The sequence below is a fragment of the Neomonachus schauinslandi genome, chromosome 2, assembly GCF_002201575.2.
Source record: "Neomonachus schauinslandi chromosome 2, ASM220157v2, whole genome shotgun sequence".
Classification (NCBI taxonomy): domain Eukaryota; kingdom Metazoa; phylum Chordata; class Mammalia; order Carnivora; family Phocidae; genus Neomonachus; species Neomonachus schauinslandi.
The window spans coordinates 117,277,020-117,304,879 of record NC_058404.1 but is presented as its reverse complement, the minus strand read 5'-3'; the positions used below and the strand labels follow the sequence as shown (position 1 = coordinate 117,304,879).

Here is a 27,860-nt window from a genome sequence, read left to right as displayed (position 1 = left end):
GGTATCTTGTAACTGTTTACAGTTTTGGTTTTTTTTAAACTTTATTTAAATTTATCAATTCTTTTTAGGTTATTCCCGGCCTTTACTACACCATATAAATTTTAGGATCATCCTGTCAAGTTCAATCAAAAACCTTAGTAGGATCCTGATTAAAAGTCAAATGATTTCATTAATTAATATGAGAGAAAAGGCCATTTTCATGATTATGTATATTCATCTTCTATTTTTTAAAAAATTCATTATGCTGTACTTCCCTATTCGTACTTTTCCATTTATTCTTGATTTAATATTGGTCATTTATATTTTAAACAAAATTGTCAATTCATCTGTGTTCTTGCCAAAAGCATCTCACAGTATTCCCTTCTAATTATTTAAATATCTATGTCCATAATTCTGTCTTTAATTCTTGACATTTTCATTTGTGCTTTCTCTTTCATCCTTCCTATAATAGTTTTGTCTATCCTATTATTCTTAAAAAAAGAAACCCAGCTTTTGTTTTAATTGATCCTTGCCATTATCTGTTTTCTTTCATTAAACATTTGCTGTAGGGGCGCATGGGTGGCTCAGTCAGTTAAGCGTCTGACTCTTGATTTCCGCTCAGGTCATGATCTCAGGGTCGTGAAATTGAACCCTGTGTCAGGCTCCGTGCTGGGTGTGGAGCCTGCTTAAGATTCTCTCTCTCCCTCCCCCTCTGTCCCTCCCTCCACTAAAAAAAATAAAATAAATTGCTCTACTCTTTGTGATTTTCTTTCTTATGTTAAAAGATAAGAAAAAGAACAGAGTAACTGTTGAGTTCAGAATCTGGCCTCTCAGTTTTCATTTCTGCTATATCATTTTACTGCTCTCAAAAACTGTTTTTGCTGCATTGTGGAAGTTTTGACATATAGCAACCCAGTTGTCACTCAATTTTAAGGATTTTATGATTCCTTACAATTTGTTTTATTGTGGTATAACTTTATTCAGAAGTGTTTTTAGTTTCCAAACATATGGGTTTGGGGCTTTTTCTTTTAATATTTTCATAAGTGATAAGTAAACTTTATTATACTATAGACAAGAGAATGTTGTCTCCATGAGATCAACTCTTGGGCTTTTTTTTTTTTTTGGCAACTCTTTTTGTGGACCAATACTCAATTTCTGGAAGTGTCCACAGGTACTAGAAAAAACGATGCATTCTCTAATTACATATGTCTATAAGATTAAGCTTATAAACTTTGTTTCAATCGACTCAACATATTTTCAAAAAATATTTACATAAAGGATCCTAAAAGTAGCATCTTAAATCCCAGTAGTCAAATAAATTGTCATCAATAGCAATTAATATTATATCTGGAAGGCAAATCACATAATGCGTGCACATACCTACACAAACACACATTTTTTGTTCCCTATAAATGCTCTGAATCTTGCTCCTGGAAATAAAGCTCCAATTTCTAGTCACACCATCCTCAAGAATTGCAAAGTCCCATTATTTTCTGGCTCTAAAGCTACATAAAAGTTAAAAAAAAAAAAAAAAAAAAAAGACACAATATCCCCAGACATGTAATTAGGTGGTCCTCTGGTTGAACTATTACAGACTGTTACTCTTGTTGCCAGAGAACCACGCTGTGGCCCGACTCCCAGAGTAACAGGGCAGTGCTCTCTGCCTCTGTGGATCCCCAGTGTGTTGAGATCTGCACAAGTCTTGCTTTTGACACAGCCTTGCCTTTCATGATTGTAAATAATTCAAACATCTACATCCAAAACAAAATCCCATAATTCTTTTGATCATTTCAATTCTCCTTATCCTCTTCAGATCCACTATCCTTCTTAAGACCTGACTTATGCATGACAAATTACTTCTATAGCTATTTTCTGTTTTGTTTCTCAGATGCTTCCAAATAATACTCATCAGGCTGTCGGCTTTTATTTTATTTTTCTCGGTTATAATGACAATATTCTTCCTATGACCTGTACATATTGTCAGGTAACTACTTAATGATTTTTTTCTTAATATCTCAATGCTACTTACACTTAATTGTGCTTTCATCAATACATATTCACAAGTATATGCTTCCTGTAACAGTTCTATTAATCACTCAAAAGTTTAATCCATGTCTTTTCTTTTTGTATTTTAAAAGTATCCATTTGCCAAAGCAGTTAATTTATCCTAAAATCTCACCTAATCAACTCATCCTGAGTATTCTATCAATATAGATCTTGTTGATTAAACTTGTTAGAATGCATTCACTCACTCTAATAAAGCCCACTAATAAACTCTGGGGTTATAATTTGATTCTACATAATCCCAGGATTGATGTGGTCAGAATGTGAACAAATTTGATGGATAACTTCAATGTCTTAAGTTATTTTGAGCAACCAAAGGGCAAACAAAAACTAATAGTACTTTGACATCAATGCAATGCTCAGTATATAGCAAAACAGAGAGATCTGGGAAAATATACCTGAATAATTTTGATTCAAACATCTCAGTGTAGTTCTGAAGAGATGAAATGCCAAGTCAAAATACTCTGACTACAAAGAACTTCGTTATTTTAAGTTAGTAAAATTTTCACAAGAAAGTATTATCTAATCTGGGTTCCTGAATCACTAGATGCTGCAAATAGAGCAATTCTTCAACTTACACATTTTAAATGGTGAAATCCCATATATGATATGCTCCATTAGAAGCAGTGAAGAAGGACTGATTTCTCTGCATCTGGATTTTCTGAATAATCAGTTTAGCACTTTCTTCATGATTATGAAGCACAACAAAGTTACCACACCAAGTAATTAAAGCTGGATATTAATGTTTCTGAATTCTAATCTTACCTCAGATCTAACTATCTAAATCACATCCATGTCCTCCAATTATTCTTTTTTCCAAGAGGATTATTTTCCTACTAATATGATAGGAGACAAATAAAAAACAGGATGTAAGACAGAAACTTTAATCTTGTAGCCAATTTTAAGACAAGAATCTATTATACCTATTATTTATAAATCCCAAACTAAAATGGAATAGTCTTAATCTGAGATTAGCAAGAGACTACTTGGGCAAAGATAAAAAGTTTTTTGTTTTCCTTTTTCTCCTTAAAGAATAATAAATATTGATGAGAGCTAAGTTCAGAATATAACCTACATATATACAAAACTGAAAACTTGGGGAAAATAAACTGATATTGTACTTTGCATTACGAATAATGGCATCCCTGATCTTCCCTACCTCCCTATAATCTGTTTTCATCACTGCAGCCAGAGTAATCTTGTCAAAATCTAATTACTCCTCTGCTTAAAACTAGCTCGTGGTTCCGTATCTCATTCAGAATAAGAAACAAATTTCTTAAGACAGTCTTTACAGACTATTTTACAGGGTCTTTCATAATAATTTGCCACCGCTTCCACCCCTCAGATCCAAACATTTCTGATCTCACCTCCTCCTGTCTCCCCTAGACTCTCTCTACTCCACCAGTCACTGTGTTTCCTTGGGTATTTCTTGAACATGTCAGGCATCCTCTTGTCTCATGGCCTTTGGGACTGTGGCCTGGGATGCTTTTCCTTCACTTGGCTAATACTCTTACCTTCTACAAATCTTGACTCATGTCAGTCTTCTCCTAGTGAGGCTGCCCCTGACTCCCTTTTTAGTAACTACAACTCTAATCCCACTCCTGGCACTTCATCCCCTCTGCCCTGCCCATCTTTCATAATGGCATTTATTATGTTCAGACACACTACAGTTGATCCTTGAACAATAGGGGTTTGAACTGTGCAAGTCCACTTATAAGTAGATTTTTTTCAATAAATACAGTACAAAACCAAATGTATTTATTTTCCTTATGATTTTCTTAGTAACATTTTCTTTTCTCTAGTTTACTTTATTGTAATAACACAATATATAATTCATATAACGTACAAAGCATGTGTTAACTAACTATGTTATCAGTAGTAGTTAAGTTTTGGGGGAGTCAAAAGTTATACATGGATTTTCGACTATGCAGGGGGGTCAGCACCCCTAACCCCCTGCATTGTTCAGGGTCAGCTGTATATATTTTCCTTGATTTTTTTTTTTTTTAAAGATTTTATTTATTTAACAGAGAGAGACATAGCGAGAGCAGGAACACAAGCAGGGGGAGCGGGAGAGGGAGAAGCAGGCTTCCCGCAGAGCGGGAAGCCCGATGTGGGACTCGATCCCAGGACCCTGGGATCATGACCTGAGCCGAAGGCAGACGCCTAACGACTGAGCCACCCAGGCGCCCTATTTTCCTTGTATTTATTATCCATTTTCCCAACTAGAATGTTAGCTACATAAGGGCAGAGGGTTTTCTTGTCTTTTCTTTAATACTGCATGCCCAGTACCTAGAATCTTACCACACACAGCAGGTACTAATTCAACAGCTGATGAATTAGTGGGGAAAAAAATTCAAAGCAGCCACAGTGAGTAAACATTTTCATTGTTCCTGAAGTAAAGATCTAAATTCACTAGTTTCAATTTCATAATTAGTTTAAGATTAAAAAGAAAAAGCTTAATTTATAAATGGGATTTCTAGGCTATGACCAATCCTGAACACACTTTATATAGCAACATTACCTGATTATCTGAATATGAATTTTCTTATTTAGTGGTCTCCAAATCAAGCATTAATTTCCTAATAAATTCAGTTGCCTCCAGGCAGCCTTATCACTAAGATATGTAAAAATCCAAGGATATCATCTTAGCTAGAAGGAAAGCTTGCAAGACAGCCTATAAATGGGGAAAAAAAGGAGAAACAGTCTTCTTCCATTTTTCTTGAGCCAAAATGCACATGCACCAGCAGCCAATCATAATTTTGACAATGGATGGTGGGTCACTCATGGGAACAGGACAGTACAAGGAGAGTAAATGCATATAAACAATAAATTGGTGATTTTAACAAAAGTAGCTTCATATGAAATTAATTAAATGGTTAATATACCTTAAGGGTATTTTTTAAATTGTTTTTGAGAGAGAGAGAGAGAGAACATGAGTGGGGGGGGAGGGGCGGAGGGAGAGAGAGAATCCTCAAACAGACTCCCTGCTGAGCACAAAGCCATGACCAGGAGATCATGACCTGAGCTGAAGGCAAGAGTTGGACACTTAAACCAACTGAGCCACCTAGGTGCCCCAATGTGGTTAATGTACTTTAGAAAACAGAATTTAAAAATTCAACGAAAAGATTTTCAATTCTCCAGATTAAAAAAAAATAGATTCTAATGTTATTTTTTTAACTATGCTTCCCAAAAGACTTGATACAGTTCATTGCTAGATTTTTCAGAATTTCTGCTAGATTTCCCTGTGACATTTGTAAGATTAAAGAATGCTTTGAATATTTGCCCCTTACCAGTTCAACTATTGATCTTGCTTCCTCTTGAGTGCAATGGAAAGGGCTGTCACATACCTGCACGTTTGTGCTGGAGAGGAAAAGACAGTATTATTAATTGGGATAAAAAAGAAGCAATTACCAAAAAAGCAAACCAACTCCAAATACTCCACGTTGAATGTAGAATTCCAGTAATTTATTTCCATCCAGTGAAAAAGGACCTGAATGAATATAAACTGAGATACTTGTACATTCTTTCAGGCAAAGTTATAAATACAGTGCTCCACAGCACTGCACATTCTAGAATTTTTTTTAAATTTAAATAATAGTATACAAATCTAAATAATCTCCTGGTATATAAAAGACTGTACACCACAACTACACTTAGCCTTTAGTCAGGAAAAGAAAAACCAAACCTGACCCACGGAATGATGACTCTAAGGAAGAATTTTCATCTAAGTGATGTGATGAACACTGTAGCTGGCCAGGGAAAGATGCTATGGTAGCTCTTTCTCAGACAACAGGTGTGGAAGGCTAGGCAAACCAAGAGTGGTGAGAGGAAAGCACATGAATATGCAAACTCGGTTTTCTTACAGGAGGGCAGGTCAGGAAGGTGTAGGCAGGAGCCCCTTCTCTGGTCAAAGCCTTCCCACACAACGGGGAATGACAGGCTGTCTCCACAAGCATGTCACCCATGGTGTATTTCCTACTTCCTGGATGAAAGCAGAGGCATCATTCCTCCCAAACATATTAAGAAAGATTTTTAAAAATTTCATCAAAGAAATCAGATTAAAATGGATACAGAAAGAGGCAGTAGAGGAGTTAAAGCCAAAGGAAAAAGTAATTAGCAGATCCCTAAAGAAGATGAAACCCACATACACACACACACATACTTGCCCTCCAAGTAGACTTAAGAGATATATATTATCAAATGCATTTTCATAATGGCTTTTGTGAAATATTTTGGGATATATTGACAAAAAGATCTGTCTAGTTATTTATTTATCTTTGTAATTATATCTGTCTGTAATCAGACATTGGGTAATAGCAATTACAGTTAAGTGGCTGTTCTGCTTTCTATCCAGACTCACAATGTGGGATTTATTTTCATTCTTGGCATGAATAATATTTGATGCAAGTTGGCATTATCTTTAATACTATTTTGTATTCTCTCTTCCACAGCCCATATTTAAGTAGGCTAAAAACTGAAAAAGGTAAGGCCTTATAAGTCAGATGTTTCCCTAAAGAATGTCAAAACTAAATTTTAAAAGAACAAGGCAAAAAATTAGACACTGCGAAGTCTTAAGTGCTAGTCCTCTAAGGAAAGCATGGTGTATGCTAAATATGCCATATACAATGTTTTTAACATTATAACTAAACCAAAGTAAAACATACCTTGGAAATTCTGGGAAAATGATGGTAAGAGAACAGGGGATTCTTCTCTAAATAGGGCTGCCAGATAAAATACAGAATACCCAATTAAATTTGTATTTCAAATAAGATCAAACTATTTTTTAGTATAAGTATGTCTCAAATATTGCATGAGACATTTATGTTAAAAAGGCATATTGCTCTGAAATTTAGATTTAACTGGGTATCTGGTATTTTATGTTAAATCTGATAACCCATTTCTAAAATAACCCTCTGCCCCTTACGACAAAGCAAACCATCAACAGATATGGGAGAAAAGAGTCAATATTAAAGCCAACAATGTAAATTTTTAAAATTCTGAGTAACTTTTTAAATATCTCCAGTAAAATATCTCAACAAGTAACCAATGGAACTGAGGAAAGCCAAGAGGCTCTGCCGTTTTCACCTTGGACAAATTATTAGTAATGGCTCTTTCAAGAATGAAATGTAAGGTATATACAAATAGACTTAAGAAATTCTTGCAAGACACACCAATATAAAGATGAGAGATCACAATTTACTTTTTCTCCAATCGGTTCTTCTATTAGCACTCTGTTAGCTAAAAAACAGTGCCAACTTCCTTATCGACATCCTTTTAGTTAAATAAACTATACAATCTGGGTTGTAATATATTTCCCTCAGGATTTAATGTACTTTAAATGTTTGAAGGCATGTTCTCAGGAAACATTTTTATTTTCTCTAAATTTGCCCTTACGTAAAAATAGTTAATACTGATTCATATTTATTGATTCAAAAAATTATTCTTATACTAAATGTTAGGGACATGTCTAGACGCTGGGGATACAATATTGAATGATGGAGCCCCTGTGCAGGTTATAATATTTAGGGTTCTTTTTAGTCTTAAACTATGACTATGGCCTGCAAGAGGAGAAGCAGTGTAATCATTTAAAGGAAGGATGACTAAGGTGAAGGTGTCTATTATAAATGAGATTTAAAATAAGGACTAAGGAGAATGTGCTGCTTTCCTTTTTATAATAAGATACTAAATATTTTGTTCTAAAGTTACAAACATTATATAGCCTATACACAATCTTGCTGACCAAAATAAGCAGACGTGACATTAGATGATCAGCAATACCAAAAATGTTGTGGATGACAAACCAAACTGCATTTAAAAATAATAAAAAGCTGTATTAATAGATACATAATAGATGCAAAATAACTGACTAAATAAAAAGATATAGAAATAAAAAATTACCTGCAAATAGACACATACAAGATGAAATTTACAAGGCGAACAATATGGAACGTTTTAGTAAAGAGAAAATTATTTTCTTCAAGACAATCTCAAATCAAAGTCATGAGAATCCTCAAAGACAGTGTCCAGGATATAGATTTGCCAAGGCTTTTCATTCTAAAGCAAAGTAGTCAAGAAAAAAGGAGGGAAAAATTTAAGGAGATAAGAATGACAATGATTTTGGACCATAGCCTCCAGAGGTTACAGAAGAAAAATAACGTTAAAGTAAACCTATAGAAAGCTAAAAGAACTGGAATTCTCCATACATAGATCAAGTACACCTTCCACGAGAAAGGTAAAAAGAAACAATTTTAAGACCTACACAATTTGGAAGACATATTTGTATATATGTAATATATACAGTTATTCAGTAAGCATGTGTAAACTACTATGTGTCAAGTCCTGTCACTAAGTGCTCAGATACAAACTCAATTTAAAGCATAAAAAAATAACAAAACACTCCAAGTTCTACATAGAGGAGTATACAGCAATCATCTGAGAGTACAGGTAATCCTGCCCAAAAGAAATAAAAATTCGTTGCAGAACTGCTTCTTGAAGAATGAGCAGGCATTCACGGAGGAAAGACAATGAGATAGGAGGGGACAGAACATGAGGCTGGAAAAGCAGTTTAACATATAGAAGAGCTGGATTATATTCCAAGATCAAAGGGAGCCACAAGACATTTTTAAGCAAAAATGACAATCACATTTATATTTGTCAAAGATAATTCTGACAGTACTATATAGAGTACATTAAACATGAAAACAGTTGCAATATAAAACAACTTACGAGTAAATGACAAGTAACTGAATTAAATAAAGTAAAACTGAATTAAAACTGAATTAAAAATTAAATTAAAAAACTCAGATGCTCTAGAAGTGCATCTGGGAATCCATCAAAACTTGAAAAGTTTGGAAAACAGATGGGTCTGAATAAATAATGGTTAGTGAAATAAAATAACCTGGCAAAATGAAAAGTACATTTCTGATTTCTTAAAAATAAGGTAGATAAATAAGCCATGGTGGAAAAAAGACCAAAAGGAGCTGGACAGTAGAACTCAAATGGCAAAAACTATTTTTCCTACAACATAGTGGAAAGTTACCTTAGGGAAGAATAGAAATAATCAAATTCTCTCTGTTAAAAGAATATGCAGCTTTCAGAGTAAATACTAAGCAATGGCAAAAAAGAATAAAAATAACAACATAAAGAGACTACTCAAAGTATCAATTACAGAATTTAATACATGCAGGGATCCTGGAAGCAGAAGAGTTGCACTAGATTTGAGAAACAACAAATACCTGTTGGTTTTAAAATATTAGTCAACAATTTACTCCAACAGGTATTTACTGGGTGGCTACTACATGTCAGGCATAAGGAATATAAAGATGAATAAGGTAGCTTTATTCATCTGCTTTGGAGGAGCTTATGTTCCAGAAGAGGAGACAAATTCATAAACCAAGCAGTTAGTAACTGGTAAATGCAATGACAGAAGTTCACAGGGAGCAAGAAACGCAGTGTCTTGGCATGCCAGCTAGCACGAGGCTAGTCTGGGGGAAAGCTTCCTAGAGAATGCGAAGTCAAAACTAAGTCTCAAAAAGAGGAGTAAGTTATCGAGTTCAAGAAATGAGAAGACAATCATGGCAGAGGAAACAGCATGAATGGCCTGGAAGTTAATCAGAGCATGGTGTTTGTGGGGTGACAAGTGTTTCTAAGTTGTTGGAACTGAAGTAAGAGGCAAGAAGTGATGGAAAATGAGGGCAGACAGGTAGCAGGGGCCAAATCCTAGAAGATTTGTTTGCTCTTCTATTAGAAGTTGGGACTTTACAGTTCTTAAAGCAGAGAGGTTTATCAGAAGCACCTATATAGGAAGCTTTAAAACATACAGATGCTTAGACCCTACTCCTCAGAGATCTTAATTCACTAGGTTTAAAGAAGAAGACAATGCACTTGAATTTTCCAAGTTTTCCTAGGTAATTACAACACACTATACGTGATTTGAGAGAAATGCTGTGAAAAAAGAAAAAAGAAATGTGGACCTAAACTCAACTGAGTAGGGAAAACAGGCTAAAAAGGAAGGGGGGAGGTTGCTAATCAGTAACAGTGTATATTTTAAGGAATTAAGAGAAAGAAGCAATTTACTAAGACAAAGGAAATAAAAACTTTACTACTATGAATATATTTTTACAAATCAAGTAGTGATAAAAATAAGAAAATGGACAAAACGAGTTAAAACCTGAAGATTCTGACTTTAAAGTATCTAGATGCATAAAATTTATGCCCAGAAACTTATGTCCTGAAAATTTTTAAGCTAAAAAAATTATTTAGTTGTATTTCTTTAAAAAGATAGAGGTAGAATATAGCTGGTAAGAGAATAAGTTTGGAATCTGGCTTAAATCCTGGCTCTACCACTCGGTGTGACCTTAGACAGATCACCTAATCTCTATGTGGTCTCAATTTCCTCATGTGTAAAATGGGGACAATGATACGTATCTTACAGGATTCTTGTGAGTATTAATTAGATAACACATATTAAACACTTCAAAGATAGTACAAAGTTCAATAAATTGCAATTCTTACTGTTAACATAATCCTTACCATTACCTAGGAGGCTACAGAAAAATGACTCCAGAGAGTACAAATAAAGTTACCCTCAGAGTAAAGATAATTAGACTCAGCATGGAAGGAATGACATCAAGCGACAGAAAAACTAACCAAAGCAATAGTCTCTAGCTGTGTAGCTGAGGAACCTGGAAAACATAAACCCTTCAAGGACTGCAAAAGCTTTTCAGAAAGTACCATAAGGAAGAAGACGAAAGCAAACAGCAAGCAAATACTTCTTTGGACACCGAGAGACCCCTTCTTTTTAGAGGAGCTCACCACATGAATATCTCACTTAGACTATCTTAGAATATCATAAAGAATACCTAGGTCTACTAATTACTAGGAGGCATTCAGTTATACCCAGTTTTGTTAATAAATTGTATTATTTAAATTAGAAACAACCACCTAAATTTTAAGACTATGATGAAAAAAAGAGTGGTCTGCATAAGAGGTAAGAGGAAAGGAGAAGATCAACGAACTGACAGTATTTTTTTTTTTTTTTTTAAAGATTTTACTTATTTATTTGACAGAGAGAGACACAGCGAGAGAGGGAACACAAGCAGGGGGAGTGGGAGAGGGAGAAGCAGGCTTCCCGCGGAGCAGGGAGCCCGATGAGAGGCTCGATCCCAGGACCCTGGGATCATGACCTGAGCTGAAGGCAGACGCTTAACGACTGAGCCACTCAGGCATCCCATGAACTGACAGTATTACTTGAACTTACAAGAGAACAGAATCTGAAGGTATAATGCCCAAGCAAGCATTTGTGTTGTAGGCAAGATGACCCTCTCGATGACATGGATAAAATATTTCTTTAGACTAATTACTTACTCTGCCTGATTACGCTAATCATTTCTTTTTCTTTTTTTTAAGAGAGAGAGCATGTGGGCGGGGGGGGGGGGGGGGGTAGAGGGAGAGGGAGAGAATCTCAAGCAGGCTCCATGCTCAGCGCAGAGCCTGACATGGGGCTTGATCTCATAACCCTGAGATCATGACCTCAGCTGAAATCAAGAGTTGCTTAACCGACTGAGCCACCCACACACCCCTATTCTAGTGATTTCTTTAATGTCTTTCTTGATTCCCAGACTTCATGCTCCAAAAGGGCAGGGACTCTATTTATTGTAGTCACAGCAATAATCCTAATACCAGCACAGTCCCCAGCAGAAGACCCTCAAATCAGTATTTGTTGGAGAGTGAACAGCTTCCCAATTTCTCCTGATTCAGAGAAGGGGACAATGAAGTTGGGTAGTACGCTATAGAATCTGTGTTTGCTTCCTACAGTCAGGCTTATCAGAGCCCACTGTTTTTGTTTCTAAACCTGTTTATGTGAGTTGCCCTTGTTACTATTTCATAATTTAAGCAGTAATTATGCTCATCAAAGAAGGGAGTGTGGAAAGAGAATAGGTTCTATAAGTAGGCTCTAAAACTACTAAGGCTAAAAAGCCTCAATAAAGGTGACTCACTATAATAACTTGGTGTCAAAGAAAACTGTAAAAAAGGTTTAGAAAAAAGAACCTAAAAATCTATATGAGTTTTTAACTGTAAGCGGTTTAAGGATTAGAGAATCTTATCTTGGTTTTCTATTCTATATTATGTTAGAATATATATAATTTATTTAGAACCTATATAGAAAAGGTCTTAGCACTATACCCAAAGAGGAGTAAATAAACGTACATTTAAATGTTTTAAAATAGGAACACAGGGGCGCCTGGGTGGCTCAGTCAGTTGAGCATCTGCCTTCGGCTCAGGTCATGATCCCAGGGTCCTGGGATGGAGCCCCACATCGGGCTCCCTGCTCAGCGGGAAGCCTGATTCTCCCTCTCCCACCCCTCCTGCTTGTGTTCCCTTTTTCGCTGTCTCTCTCTCTGTCAAATAAATAAATAAAATATTTTTAAAAAAATTAAAAAAAAATAGGAATACAATGTTTGAGTTATGTATGTCACTACCATTTGATTCCCTTTCATCAATCAGCTAGTGATCCAGATCATGTTGGAAAAAAGGCTTATTACTATTTCATCAAGAAATGATGTGCTAGTTACACATAAACAAAATAACCATTTGCATACTGAAAAATCACTTATTTTTTTTTACCCCATCTTTGCACATATTACAATGTATTATAATTAAAATGCCTGTTTACTCAACAGTATCCCCCACTAAACTATAAATCCCTTGGGAAAAGGGACCATGTCAATTCCTAGTTTCACAGTGTCCAGCACTTGGTATTGCTTTCCATAAGCACTTTTTAAATGAAAGAAAAAAAAAAAAAATTGCAACTCTTAAAAAAAAAAAATCAGACGTGACTAGCATAATATGGCTGTTTAGTACCATTAATAATAAAATAACATTACACAGAAAGACAAATTCTTACCAATTTATAGGCCCTCCATCACACTTCTTCATAAGCAATGTTTTCCAACATTCATGAGTAGATTTAATAACTTCAAGAGCAAAAGCCTAGTTCCAAACCAAAAACAGACATAAAGATCACATCATTATACTTGCATGGAACTATTCTCACTATGACAGTTTGTTTTTAAGAATATGAGCTCTGGAGTTAGGCAAACCTGAGTATAAATTCTGGCATCCTTTTTTATCAGCTGTGTGACTTTTGAGCAAGTTACTTAATCTCACTAAGTCTTAATTTCTTCATCTTTAAGTAGAAGGTAATGGAGATAATGTAATTTGGGGCTGGCAAACTAGGGCCAACAGGCCAAATCTAGCTCACCACCAGTTTCTGTAAATAAAGTTTTATTGAACATAGTCATGCCCATTCATTTGTGCATGGCCTATGACTGCTTTAGCACTACAATGGCAGAGGTGAGTAGTTGTGACAGAGACCATAAGGCCTACAAAGTCTAAAATATTTACTATTTGGTACTTTACAGAAAAAGTTGCCAACACCTGATTTAAAATTATCCAGCTGTTGAAAGGATAAGTAAGTTGTATGCAAAGTGCTTAGTCTAGTCCCTTGCCTGTAAGTACGCTTATACCTATTAATTTCATCATCATCAAAACTGCAGTCTAACTGTATAATCATTCTAGAATACCCACTGTCTAAGTAAACCTCTTACACATTCTCAAATTTTTTCTTAGTATAAATTCATACTGTGTCCCAAAATGCAAAATCAACAATACATGCCTCTTGCTAGATACATATCTAAAGGAACACCTGCTTTGTTATTCCAAAGCAGCAAATTCTTTTGATTCCCCACCCACCCCGAAATGTTGTTAGTTTTCCTTAAGGAGAGTCCTTATATATTAACCAATTCATACTACCTCCTTTCTCCTTCAATGACAACTAAACACATATGGTAAGAAATGAAGAAAATAATCTTGGGAACCAAGATGTAATGAGAAATTTACTTCTGAAAAAAGAAAGTTCTCTCAGCTCTATTGTTGCCCGAGTATGGTTCAATGAAGTGGTGTTGGGGAGTTCCACTTAAGAAATGGGACAAAAACCACAACAGCCAAACTATGGAAAGAGCCAAGATGTCTGAACAGAAAAAGAAAAAAAAAAAAAAGAAAAGAAATGGGACAAAAAAGCCAATTTATTGTCCGGATAATATAAGGAAAGATTTTTAACCAAATCATTCAGATAATTATGAATATTTAGAATCACTTTTCCACTTGCTTAAAGGGGTCAGCAGGAAAAATCTAGATAGCACAGGAGTCATCTTTTCAAACATGGTGAAGAGATAAAACTTAATTTTCCTGAGTTAGGCACTGTGTTTTAAACAGAAGTGGTAAAAAGTAATGCATAAGACGATTATGTTCCGAAACCAGGTTCTACCAATGATCTAGTCTTCATTCAGAAAAAAATTAATGTTTATCAAAATCAAGCAAAAGAAAACAAAACAAAACAAAAAAACAACCACCCCCAAACCACCTCACTCTATAAATTCATGATTTAGCAATCTTACCCTCAGGAAATAAGGAGCCACACAAGTTCAAACATAAAATATAAAATATAACATTTTTTACAGGAAAAAGAAAAAAAATAATTTATCTTATAAATTTTCAATACTTTAAGTAAGAGTATCTATTTGAAAATAATAGTTTTATATCTACATTTAATAAATCTTAGACAAAGCCCTCAAGATCTTAAGGATTCCTTCAATGTGCCTTTTCAAAAATACTAGGTCAAGCAATAAATTCTTATATAGCAAGATATTATAATTTTAAAGTTTCCATTAACATGGCTTATTTTACTTATAAAACATACTTTACTTATTAGTACCCACTTAAGTGTTGGTGTATAATGTGTAATTTATATAGTGGTATTAACTTTAAAAAAATATTCCATGACTTAGACTTGATGTCTTTGGCCCATTTTCTCCATTTGTGTCATATTACAGACACTTCATGGTAACTCTGTGGTATTCTATTAGAAAAATCCTATGACAATAAGATAATTCAAGTGTTTTCTTATTTGTTAAGCAGCTTAAGTCAGTCATGGTAGAATGAACTTTTAAGGGGGAAGCCCCTCTGGATTTACATTAAGTAAAGTAAGTAACTTTTTCCTCTCCAGAATAGGAAACGGAAGCTGCTTCTTCATACACAATTTGCAGAGTTAGACTGATCATGGAAATCCTTCATTTTCTGAGATGAGGGAGATGTCAATAGATAAAGAGATGAATATATATATGTATCAAACTTTTTAATTCACTTAGATCTCCTGAAAAAAAATCCTTTTAAATATGTATGATAAAATAATGTCCTTAAAGTCAGTATAAAGCACTTTTGTTACCATGTTATATACAAATATTCACATAAGAAACCCCCCACACTAAAAGAAGTATCGTACAAGTATCACAAGGTACGTTTTAAAATAAAGATTATCATCTTCACCTTGTTCTTGAATTCTCCATTAAAAGCAAACTGGTTTTCTGGTTTTCCTTCTGGCACCTTATAAAATCTAAACCAATTAAGCGTAGCTTCCAAGTAACCTGGTTTGTATTTCTTAACATCATCGATATCTGCAAGTGAAGAAACAAAATACTTTTTGTTAAAAACTGAAATTCATTCTTTTTTTTTTATTATGTTAATCACCATACATTACATCATTAGTTTTTGAGGTAGTGTTCCAGGATTCATTGTTTGCGTATAACACCCAGTGCTCCATTCAGTACGTGCCCTCTTTAATACTCATCACCAGGCTAACCCATACCCCCATCCCCCTCCCCTCTAAAACCCTCAGTTTGTTTCTCAGAGTCCATAGTCTCTCATGGTTCTTCTCCCCCTCCGATTTCCCCCCCTTCATTGTGTGGTAGAGCACTGGACTGAGGGAATCCACCTCTGCAGCTAACGTGCAGCATAATCATCAACATGTATCATACCACCTCTGGACTTGAGATTTTTTTCATATGAAAAATATTACTCCTTCATTCTACAAACATTTCTTTTTTTTTTTTTTAAAGATTGATTTATTTATTTGAGAGAGCGAGAATGAGAGAGAGTACATGAGAGGGGGGAGGGTCAGAGGGAGAAGCAGACTCCCCGCTGAGCAGGGAGCCCGATGCGGGACTCCAGGATCATGACCTGAGCCGAAGGCAGTTGCTTAACCAACTGAGCCACCCAGGCGCCCTACAAACATTTCTTAAGCACCTTCAGATACTACGTTAGGCACAGGGAATAAGCAGATGAAGACAACAAAGTTCTTTTCCTCAAGGAGCTCAGAGGTCTAATTAAAGGAAAGAGACAAATAGCAATGTAGTAAGATTAAGTGAGATATGCTTAAGGACTGATGTCATTCTGTGAGCAATGGAGGGCTTAGAGTAAGGTAAGTTACATCAGGATCTGTGTTTCAGAAATATTAAGCTAAAGGACCACTAAAGAAAAGATGGAGAGGACAGTCCCCAGAAGAGAATATACTAAAGTCAGATGAGAAGGGTTTTACACACTTACACACCAAATACTTAGTTTCTCATTCTGTGTCAGACATTGTTCGAAGCAATGAAGTAGAACAGTAAACAGAAATAAGCCCCTACTTTCATGGTTTATATAGTAAGAAGAGACAGATAACAAATAGAGAAACAAATATAAATGTTAAGTGGTAAAAGTCTGATGAAGAAAAATAAAGCAGAGTACAAAAGAGAATGCAAACAGGGCAATTTTAAACAGAGTGATATCTGGATGGTTCAGCTTTTCATTTCAAATTCTTTAATGATTTCCAGGATTTATTTTTAAGTTCTACTACCACAAAAACAGCTCAACCATCACATTTTGAGGAGATTCACTTAAAATATAATAGGAAATATTACTATATTAATAACCCCTTCCCCAAGAGGTCTCCAAAGAATGTATCCTTTCCAATATCAATTCAAAAAATGTATGAGGAATAACTTGTTAAAACTAGAAATCTTTACTCTCCACAAGACTGTGACCTATGGGAAATTTAGCATAGTCCTTTATGCGCAACATAACAGACTTGACAGCACTTGAAAAATTAGAAACTTATAACTAAAAATAGATGACACAATGCACTGGGATAATTCAAAGATCACTGGTTTCAGACTTGCTCATCCAAGTCTCATGGGAATCCCCACTCACTGGGCATGATAGGGAGAGGTAAGCATTTTGCAGGCATGAGTTAGACGGGAATTATGCTTTTGCTTGTTGTGCTTGCCTTTTGCCTGTTAAGGTTTAGTAATAGTTTCATATGTCTCCAGAAGCCAGATGTTTCACGTAAGTGAAATGAGTGTGATAAGGCAGACAGCATAAGAATGGCAGAAACCATGGCAAATGGAAGATTGAGTATGCTGCCTTAAGGCAATCAAATTAAAAATTTTTAAATACATCAACGGGCCATACGTCTATCTCAAGTTATTCTGGGGCAAACAGAAATATTACAACTAAGGGAAAAAATAATCACTTGAAACTAAACACAGGGCACACCTACTCTATTAATCATAGTCAATACATACTTTTTAAGTAATGGAAGAGGTTTAAGATAGTGAATTCTAAAGACTAAGATCTTTTTAGTATTATACATTGTATCTTAGGTCATAGAGTTCTTTGTCATGTCCAAAACAGAACACTCAGTATATATTTCACCTAATACTCATTGTTTCCACGTCAAATTCTGATTTTCTTCTTAGCGTATAAAAAGTGCTTCTTTCTAAAGTGGCTTTCTATTAATCGTTTTCCACATTCTGTATTTTTGCAAAATAGCTCTTAAATTGACTGAGTTCCTCCCATTCTTTTCTTAACAATCTTTTAAGCTCACTGAAGGTAAACAACCAGAAAACAATTTAATCAATGGTTCAAAATAAATAATTTTCTATTACTTAAATCTGATTTATCACTTTATCATTGTACCTTACCCAATCTACTGTTCTCTATCCCACTGCAATTTTTATTTTTTTGTAAATGTTTCTTTAACTCAGTCACTTCAAATAAGAAAGGAAAAGCTAAGTTATCCAATATCTAACTCGGCTTAGGCAGCTTTCTTTTCAGACGTTATAAAGAAGGCCTGTTAGGCAAAGACACCGATAACAGAAACCCTGACAATTTAATAATGCCCAATAAAACACTCCAAACATAAGATAAACATTTCCATTCTCAATTAATTATAACCTAGAGAAAAAAAGGTGTATTTTCACACAGAAAAACAAAACAAGCAAAAAATTCAAAATACACAACTTAAAACATTTTAAAAACCTCAACAGCAAATGCCTCAAGCCAAAAATCTCCATACCAATAGCCAGTTCAATTAATTATCCTTCTGAAAATATGAAAAATTACACATACAATCTATAAACTGATTGAGTTTTAAAAAGACCTCATTTGTTCCTCATAAACTGAATAACTCATCTGTTCTTCATAAGACTGAGAACTGAGAAGTACATTCATATTAAACATAAGAAAACTACAGCTAAGAAAATGCAAAAGAACTGCCAAACTTTATCTAATACATTCATGGCATAATCAGTATCATATAAATACAAGTCTTCTAATTCCATGAATTCTGCTTTTTCTGGTATACTGTAGAGTTACATTGTCACAGGTTTTCTTTATGTTAAAAGAACGTAAGTGTAGATGTACTTTTTAGTTTTATTGTGGTAAAATATACACAACATAAAATTTATCATTTTTAAGAGTACAATTCAGTGGCATTAAGTATACCCACAATACTGTATAACCATCACTTTCATCCACTTCCAGAATTTTTCATCAGATGTATTTTTTTACAATATATGTTAAGAGAAGCAGCAATTCTCTAGGAGTTACTTATTCCCATTCTTGGAGTTAACTTCATATGGAAGTTTCTATTATAAAAATTATACAATGTATTTTCAAGATGAACTAACCCAACAATAAAATCAGAATAATCTAGAAGAGTTATTTTATATAATCAAGCTAAACTTACTTCAGTTTGTTTTTAATTACAAATCAAACTCTTTTAACTGAGATCTACTTGATCAACTCCCTGGATGATTAGCAAAGACTTTCCACTTCTGTAAAATATTCTGACCGATGTCCATAGTGGTCTGTATGTTGAGTCTGGTAGACAACTCTGGAATGAAGTCCACACTTTGCTTGTACCAGTTAAGTTTTAGCTTTATCATGCATCAGGTATGTTTATTCCCAAAACATTTTTGCCAACTGTATCAGTACTTATAATCATGAGAATTAGTAAAATATTATATAAGGCAATGATTTTACCAGTACAAAAAAGACTGTGTTTCTGCAAAAGTAATTTGAATGTTTTGAAAGAATTCAATAAAACATGTTGCTAAAAATATTTGTTGTCAAATTAGGCCTGAGTAAAAAAATACTTAAAGATGAGAAAAAGACATAAAAATCTACAATTATGTATCTAGCTCTGCAAAGAGTATTTTAGATATGAAATGTCAGGGACAGCCTCTGATAAAATGTATTTTAGCAAATTCTTGGATGAAGTGTAGCAACAACTCATTCAAATATCTAGAAGAGGAGGAGTCCTGAGAGGAAGATAGGAAGTGCCAATATTCTGAAGTGTGAGTGTGCTTAAAATGTTTAAGGAAGACCAAGAAAGCCCTGTGTTTAGAGTAGAGTGAAGAAAGAGTGTTAGGAAATTAAATGAGAGAAGCAGCCGCAGACCAGTCACAAAGGACTCTAAGGGCCATCCTCCTTGAGATGAGAAGTCATTAGAGGGTTCTGGGCTGAGGAGTATGGGTTTTAGGAAGATCGCTCTTTTTGCTGTGTAGGTAAAAGACCGTGTAGAGGAAGAAGTAAAAGAAGGAAATCAAGTAACAAGCTACAGGAAGAATCCATACAGATGAAATATGATGAGGGTCTAGATAAATGGTAGTTGCATGGAGGCGGTGACAAATGGTCAATTTTGGGTATTTTTAGAAAGCAGAACTGAGAGGAATTACCAATGAAAGAAAAAATTAAAAACAAAACCCAGTAAAGATCAGACTTACATAAAATTTAAAGTATCAAAGAACTAAAAAGGAATAATTGGCAATATTAAGTAACAATTTAAATTATAGTACAATTAAAAGCAGTCACCTAAATATTTATCACCCTAGTTTTTTTTTAAAGCTTCATAAAAGGTATCATACTTCCTACAAGTAGTATACAGCCCTTGTTTACTTTATAACAAAGCTGTTTCCAAACATGAAAATTTAATTAACAAAGATTATATGGAGTTTCCTTAAGAGAATTTTTATATTAAAACTAAAGATATATAATTTATAAATAATCATAGTTCTACATAAATCCATTGGAATATTTATAAATTTCTTTATTAAATGCTAGCTATAAGGCAAAACAGAAAATGATGATGTAATAACAAATTTTAAAGCTCAATTTGGCTTTTCCAAGTTCAGTGCTTTCCAGTTTAATTTAGTTTTTCTTAACTAATTTTGATTTAGGAATTTATAAAAGCAAAGAAATTAATCTAAAATATCTTAGTCAAAACCCATCATTCTCTTAGGGTGCCTGGGCGGCTCAGATGGTTAAGCGTCTGCCTTCAGCTCAGGTCATGATCTCAGGGTCCTGGGATTGAGCCCCACATCAGGCTCCTTGCTCAGTGGGGAGCCTGCTTCTCCCTCTGCCTGCCACTCTCCCTGCATGTGCTCTCTCTCTCTCTGTGTCAAATAAATAAATTTAAAAAAAAATCATTCTCTTTCTGTAGACATTAGAGGACCGTAATACTTCACATTTTTTAAAAGCAATTTTTGTGACCTATCGTTTTCCTTCATCAGAGATACTGGTATACATTTCATGTAATCTGGTTTCTTTTCAGTATAAACCAATTCACTTGTTTCTAAAACCTAAAAGAATGTCACAAATTGTGATCTACTAAGCAAAAAGAAAAAAAAAAAGTGGTTTGTCAAGTTTCTTCTGTTCTTTTTTACTAAAAATACACTCTCACACAAGGGGGAGTTTCTAGTCACATGTGCTTGCCTAGACTTCAATTTTACCCAGATTTCGGAAATAAATGATGTAGAAGAGGTGAAAACTTGAGCTGATATGGTTCATTTTATACAGACAGCTCATCAAGAATGAAAAACACCTAAAATATGAGATCTTTTTAATCTAGAAACATTTTAAGGAATAATGAACTATAAAGATGATGCATTAAATTATGTACTAAAAACAAACAGAACATAAAGAAATTTTAAGCATGAGAAATTGAGGACAACACATTTAAGCAAATACAATAAATCTACAGATCAGCAATAAAAAATTTTAAATAACTCTCTTGCCTACCAAAAAAGAACCACACCCAGTCCTCTCAACTTTTTGTATAATTAAAAATTGGATATTGAAAACAAAAATATACTTTGTTATTTACTTAATGAAAACCTTTTTTGGTCCAAAAGGAAATAAAAACTCTTAAGAATATTCAGAAAATAATGAAAATAAGAACACTCAAAGTTTTTAAGAAGAAATAAGGTAAATCAGGAAAAACATCCCATTTGGAATCAGACGGCACTAAGTTCAAACTCCAGTTCCGGCATTCATATAGTGCATCATCTTGGGAAAATACATTAGTCTGTGTGTTTCCTCAAACACAAAATGGAAAAATCATGGTTGTTGTGAGGATTAAATAAGATAACATATTAAAAATCATTTAATAAAAAAATAAGGGATAATTTTAAGAAATATTAATTATCATCCTTCCAATCCCCTAAAGTCTTTCCACGGAATGTAGACACAGTTATATTCACAGGGAAACCTAGAGCCTCAGATGCTCAAAAATAAATAAATAAATATGAATTAATAATTTAGAAAATTAATGAACATATTTTCATTAATACTGAGTTATTTTATGTTTAATGTGTATGACTCTACTGAGAAATTGAAGAAGCTAGGTATTGATATAAACACTGTAAACAAGCACTAAAAATAACATAAAAGGCATCGGGACATACACACACATACACAAATGCATACTTAATGTAACATTTTTCTATAAACATACTTTTTCTTATGGTAAAGGTCAGACCTCAAATGTATTTGTAATTAATCTCTTATTTAATGATGTACACATTTACCTTTATTTCTAGTATTACTGCAGTTTAGTTCTTATAAAGTTTTTTCATTTCTACCATGTTTAAGTTAAATCTAAACAACCATTTTTTAAAACATTTGGAACAGAGAGGAAATATATAAATAAAATTCCTTTATTCTAGAGTGAGACTCACTCAGTTCAAGTACATTACCTAAGTTATCAATTAAAAACAATGCCCATCCGAAGCATTTCTCTTTACAGAAAACAGAAACCTCTGACAAAGATGAGGGAGTGAGTTCATGTTTCAACAAACTCCCTCAGGTTTAACTACACCAAGATAGAAAACATAAAAACAGAAAACCAAAAATACTCAAAAACAAGATAAGCACCTTGCAGACTCAATATGGAACAGAAATACCTGTCAGGTAAAAGGAAGAGGACCATTTGATTTATTGCACATACTAGAATATTTCTGGGACTCCTAATCAAGAGAAAAAAAGAGCCAACAGAAATCAATCCTGAGATGACCCATGCAAACGAGGATTTTAAAGTACTTATTACAAAAATGGTCAAGGACTTTCAAAAAAATACGGTTATGAAGCATTGAACATGTGGAAATTTCAGGAGGAAAAACTATAAAATTATCAGAAAAAAGAACCATATGAGGGAGTATATGAAATGAAAAATCAGATGGATTTAATAGCAGAACTTGGATATGGCAAAAAAAAAAATCACAGAAGTAGAAGACAAAAACAATAGTAATTATCTTGTCTGAAGAAGAGTAAGGAATAAAGACTGTAAAGACATAAAAAAAGCTTTAGTGACCCATGAGACAATAAAAAGTGGTCTAAAATATGTGTATTAGAAGTCTCAGAATGAAGGTGAGAGAATGGGGTAAAAAAATTATGGTAAATAATCTGGGTTTTACCCAAATGTGTTAAAAACATGAACTTGAAGATCTGCAAAGTTCAATATACCCTAAGCAGGATAAATATTAAGGAAAGGACACCTTAGCATATCACAGAAAAACTGCTGAAATCCAAAAACAGGAGAAAGATCTTTAAAATAGTCTGAGAAAAACATTACATTATATACTGGGTAACAATACATTAACTGTTGATTTCTCATCAGAAACAGTGGAGACCAAAAGAAAATGGAACATCTTTATAAAAATCCCTTTAACTCAAAATTCTATATCCAGTGAAACTACACTTCCAAAACAAAGGCAAGAAAAGACAATATCAGATCAATGAAATAGAGAGAATTCATCACCAGCAGAACTGTACTACAAAAAAATGCTGAAGTCTTCAAGTTGAAGGTAAATGACACCAAATAGAAACTACAGATCTTCAGCTTCTTTTTGTTTTCTGTAACAAAATATATGGGTACGGACATGGCAAATACATGGGTAAATGTAAAAAATTACACATGTGTGTGTTTCTTCTAGTTTCTTTAAAAGATATTTTATTATTTAAGACAAAGAATAGAGAGAGGTTCTGGGAGGAACAGGATCTCTCACAGAACTGCTGGTAGAAGTGCAAAATGATACAGCCACTTTTGTAAACAGTTTAACAATTTCTCACCATGTTAAGCATGTAATTATCATCTGACCCAGTAACCCTATTCCTAGGTATTTCCCTAAGATAAATGAAAACATACGCTCACACAAAGACTTGTATTTAAATGTTCATAGCAACTTTATTTGTATTAGCCCAAAACTAGAACCCAAATTTCCATCAAGGAGATGAATAAACTGGTATATCTGTAAACGGAACACTATTCAGTAATCAAATGGAACAAACTATACTGATTACACACAATAATACACATGAATCTCCAAAGCATTAAGCAAAGACTGCATATGTACATGTATAAAAATGTACACGACTCTAAAGAAAATTGCAGTTGTTAAAAATGCCAGAATTTTTAAGTATAAATATTTTCTCCCTTCAAAATAAGTGAAAATTCACCTTTTTTGGAGTTTTTTCAGACTTTGCTCAATACACACATCTTTTTATCAATAACTATAAGCATATTCACTTATTCATCAATTTTAAAAAATTATTGAGCACCTATAACATGCCAGGCACTGTACCAAGCTTTGTAATGGAAAAATTAGTATTAAATACCTAGACACAAACCTAACATAAAATGTAACAAGATCTTCACAGTAATCTACAAGTACTTCACTAAAAGAAATATTAGAAAGCCTGAATAAATGGCAAAATATATATATTCATTGATGCAAACATTTAATATTTTAATGATAGCAGAAATCCTTGACAATTTGATCCCCAAATTTGCAAAGAACAAAGCATAAGAAAAACCAAAACAAGTCTGAAAGTTTGTTCCACATAACAAAAGGAGAAAGATTTGTCTTTATTATGAGGCTATAGTAATTAAAATAAAATAATGTGGCACTGGCTCAGGAATAGATCACTGACACTAAACAGAATCCAGAAACAGACTCTGTGTATAAGTAAGAATGCAATATATGATAAAGGAGACATTTCAAAACACTGGGAAGAGAACAGATTTTTCTGTTAAATGGTGATGGGAAAATTGTACATATGGAAAAAATAAAATAAATTCCATACAGATTAAAAATCCAATTGTAAAAAAAATTAAAATACAAAAGAACAAAATGGAAATAAGAAAAACATCTTTCTGACTATGGGGTAAGAAATCCTTAAATAAGAATCAAAATGTTAAAGTCGTGTATAGAAATGATGGACAAAATGGAATACATCAAAATTGAAATATCTAGAAGCCAAAAGGCAACAGTATCTCTGCAGATGCGGAGAAAATATTTGCAACCTAAATTAATAAAGAATTAACTTCCAAAATATCCAAGCAATTTCCATATATCAACTCAATAGAAAAATGGTGAGCAATATGCATAGGCAATTCACATAAAGGAAGATACAAATAGCCAATAAATATATGAAAAAGACACTCTATCTACTTAGCATTAAGTAGAATAATGCAAAATTAAATGAAGATACCATTTTTCATCTATCAGCTTGGGAAAACAAATTTTTTAAATGCTCGGTAATAGTATGTCATTGAAGCTTCAAAATTTGTAAATTAGATATTATTTATTTCCTTCAGATAAATTAGGAAATTGGGGTTACAAAATTTACTCAGGATCTCAAAGGATACAGAGTAATCTTAATATAATAGCTTTAAATACGGGGTGACACCTGTGGTATGTGTGTGGTGGGGGAGGGATATCCTCAAATTTGATTAAGTGATTACATCTCCCACTTATATGTATATCAAAACTATTATCAATTATTCTAGATTCAAGACTTGAATATCCAACCAGCAGAGGATAAGCTAATAGAATGATTCTCAACTTGGATAAATCTATCAGAATCACCCAAGGAGCTTTAGCGAACTATACAGACAGATGCACATTTCTTACTTCCTATCCACATCCCCAAACTGAGAACCACCTGTACTTCCATGAAGAACATCTGGAGAAAAAAATTAAAATGCTGTTTTTATCTGGATTATTTCCACCAAACCATAACATGAAGGGAAGGAAGCATATAATCAGCTGAGGATTTTTTTAAATTTTTAGATAAAAATCAGTTACATAAATGTAATACCATATCTCTTTGCTCATATTATTAAAAAAAAAAAAAAAAAAAAAAAAAAAAGAAAAAGGTAAAATACTTAAAATTTTTACAAAAAAAAATAAAAAAAAAAAAAAAAAAAAAAACACTAGGAAATGGTCACATGCTTGAAATTTTGTCCAGAGAGGATTAAAAAAAAAAAAGGAAAAAAGAGCTCCCAATTCTATGGGACTTTACCAAAGGAAATGATGCAAATGCACAAAGCTCTCGTTCCAATACTAGAACTGCTGCACTCACAGAGCTAAATATGTGCACAACTGGCCTCTAAACAAAATCTGTGGGAAGCAAGAACATATGTTTCTAATGATAGCTTATAAACATTCACAAGAAACAGTTCCAATTCCATAACACGCACTGTATTTTCTGCATCACAAAGAGAGGCTCTAGCTCAGTGACTTAATAGTTTGAATAGTTTGTTTACTCAGATCCCTAAAAGACTTTGTTTTTCACACAGCTCTACACATCTATGCTTAATAGTACACAGACGGAGGGGCAGTAACCCCAATTTTGTTGACCTTTCCTTCTCCATTACCCTTTTCTACCAATTCTGCTCTTATCAACACCTGTACCAGTATATATTAATAGCATGAAAAACAATGGCAATGAACACACATCAAAGTAGGTTATACCAAACAAGGTAATTCTACACAGAGGCCTATCTGTATTGTATCAGAAAAACCTCTTGGAAAAGAGCTGGTAGACTCTTTTTCCCAAAAATATAAATATTCATTGCCATTTCACAAAAAACTTTATATGACCAGTAAAATTAAAAACCACCCAGGTGCCTTGTACATGGCAGAAAATCAAATAGTTTCCTAATTTAATTTGAAACATATAACAAAGTGGCTAAATACTCCAGTTTTGGGTTGGAAAGACCATCAATGAAGTTACAGCTCCATCATGTAAAAGCTACCCTAGAGTACTTAAAGATGTGCCAGGCGCCCGGGTGGCTCAGTGGGTTAGGTGTCTGCCTTTGGCTCATGCCCTGATCTCAGGATCCTGGGACTGAAGCTCCCTGCTCAGTGGGGAGTCTGTTTCTCCCTTTCCTTCTGCCCCCCCACCCCTGCTTGTGCATGCACGCTCTCTCAAATAAATAAAATCTTAAAAACAAACAAACAAAAAAGATGTGCCAATGTCCCCCAGAAATCTACCTCATAATCCTTTAAACTGTTTCCTTCAGCATTATCTTTGAAGATAATTTATTTAGGTGTTTCTACTTTAAAAGAAGGCTGAAAATAATGAATTAAAAATATTTCCTAGAACAACCAAAATTTAGAGATCGGTAAATTATCCCTAGGGTTTTTCCCATTACAGGATCATTCCTGCACCTTTGGAGATGAAGAAATTAAAGCTTCCAGAGGTTACACGACGTTTCCAAGGTCAGTAACTTACACAAGAGGGATTTTAGAATTTAGGCCTCCCCTACTCTTCACCACATCTTCACAGGAATATGACTAAAACCTAAACAGCACTGAAAGAGGTCAAGGTTTCAAAAAGAAGGAAAAGATTCCAAGTAATTTAATTCTATTCTTAATTATAGTACATTTCACTCAATTCATCCCTGTTCCTCAAACTGCCTCCTCCCACACCCCATCCTTACACACCCAAGCCTATCCCAATTAATGAAATCAAAGGAATGAAGATCAAAAAAAGCCATCCTTTTACTGGGACCTCTAATCTTAAGTGTCCCACTGATGTGAAATGATTTAAGAGCAAATGGTCAGTACTCTCAGAAAGCAACACTGCCCAAGGCCACAGATAAATTCAACTACCCCAGTACTCTTCAGAGGGGTGGTGGAATGCAGTGAACAGCATGAGCTCTGGAGCCCAGTTGGATTCCAGTGGCTCCCTGTATGACTTTAGACAAATTACTAACCAACCCCCACCCCCATGGCACTGCCTCAGTTTCTTAATCTGGGGGGGAAAAAAAAAAAAGAGGGGGAAGACATTACCACAGTTTGCTTGAGCTTGTGTAAACATTAAACAGATATTCCAAAAGAAGCACTCAGGATAGTTACTAGACACACAGGAATTGCTGCAGAAATGTTAGAGCTTTGGGGATGACAATGGTGACATGCAAGCCCTTTCTGTCCCAGAGAGTACATGCACAGAAAAGCAAACTGAGCTCCAGGCCATCTGGCTATAAGGTTAACACAAATATCTTCCTTAAGATTTCTGTGCTATTCTCTATT

At 34.1% G+C, this 27,860-nt stretch overlaps 1 protein-coding gene across 1 annotated transcript in view; it reads right to left on the bottom strand.

Annotated features, from left to right (window-relative positions):
• PPA2 (inorganic pyrophosphatase 2) overlaps window positions 1–27,860 on the bottom strand; it is an 84,410-nt gene that overhangs the window by 12,526 nt on the left and 44,024 nt on the right. Inside the window, exons 8-10 of the mRNA XM_021680367.1 lie at window positions 15,430–15,557; window positions 12,950–13,035; window positions 5,334–5,403 (exon numbers count right to left, since the gene is read on the bottom strand). Coding sequence (XP_021536042.1) covers window positions 5,334–5,403; window positions 12,950–13,035; window positions 15,430–15,557 — 284 coding nt within the window. The remainder of the gene's footprint in view (window positions 1–5,333; window positions 5,404–12,949; window positions 13,036–15,429; window positions 15,558–27,860) is intronic.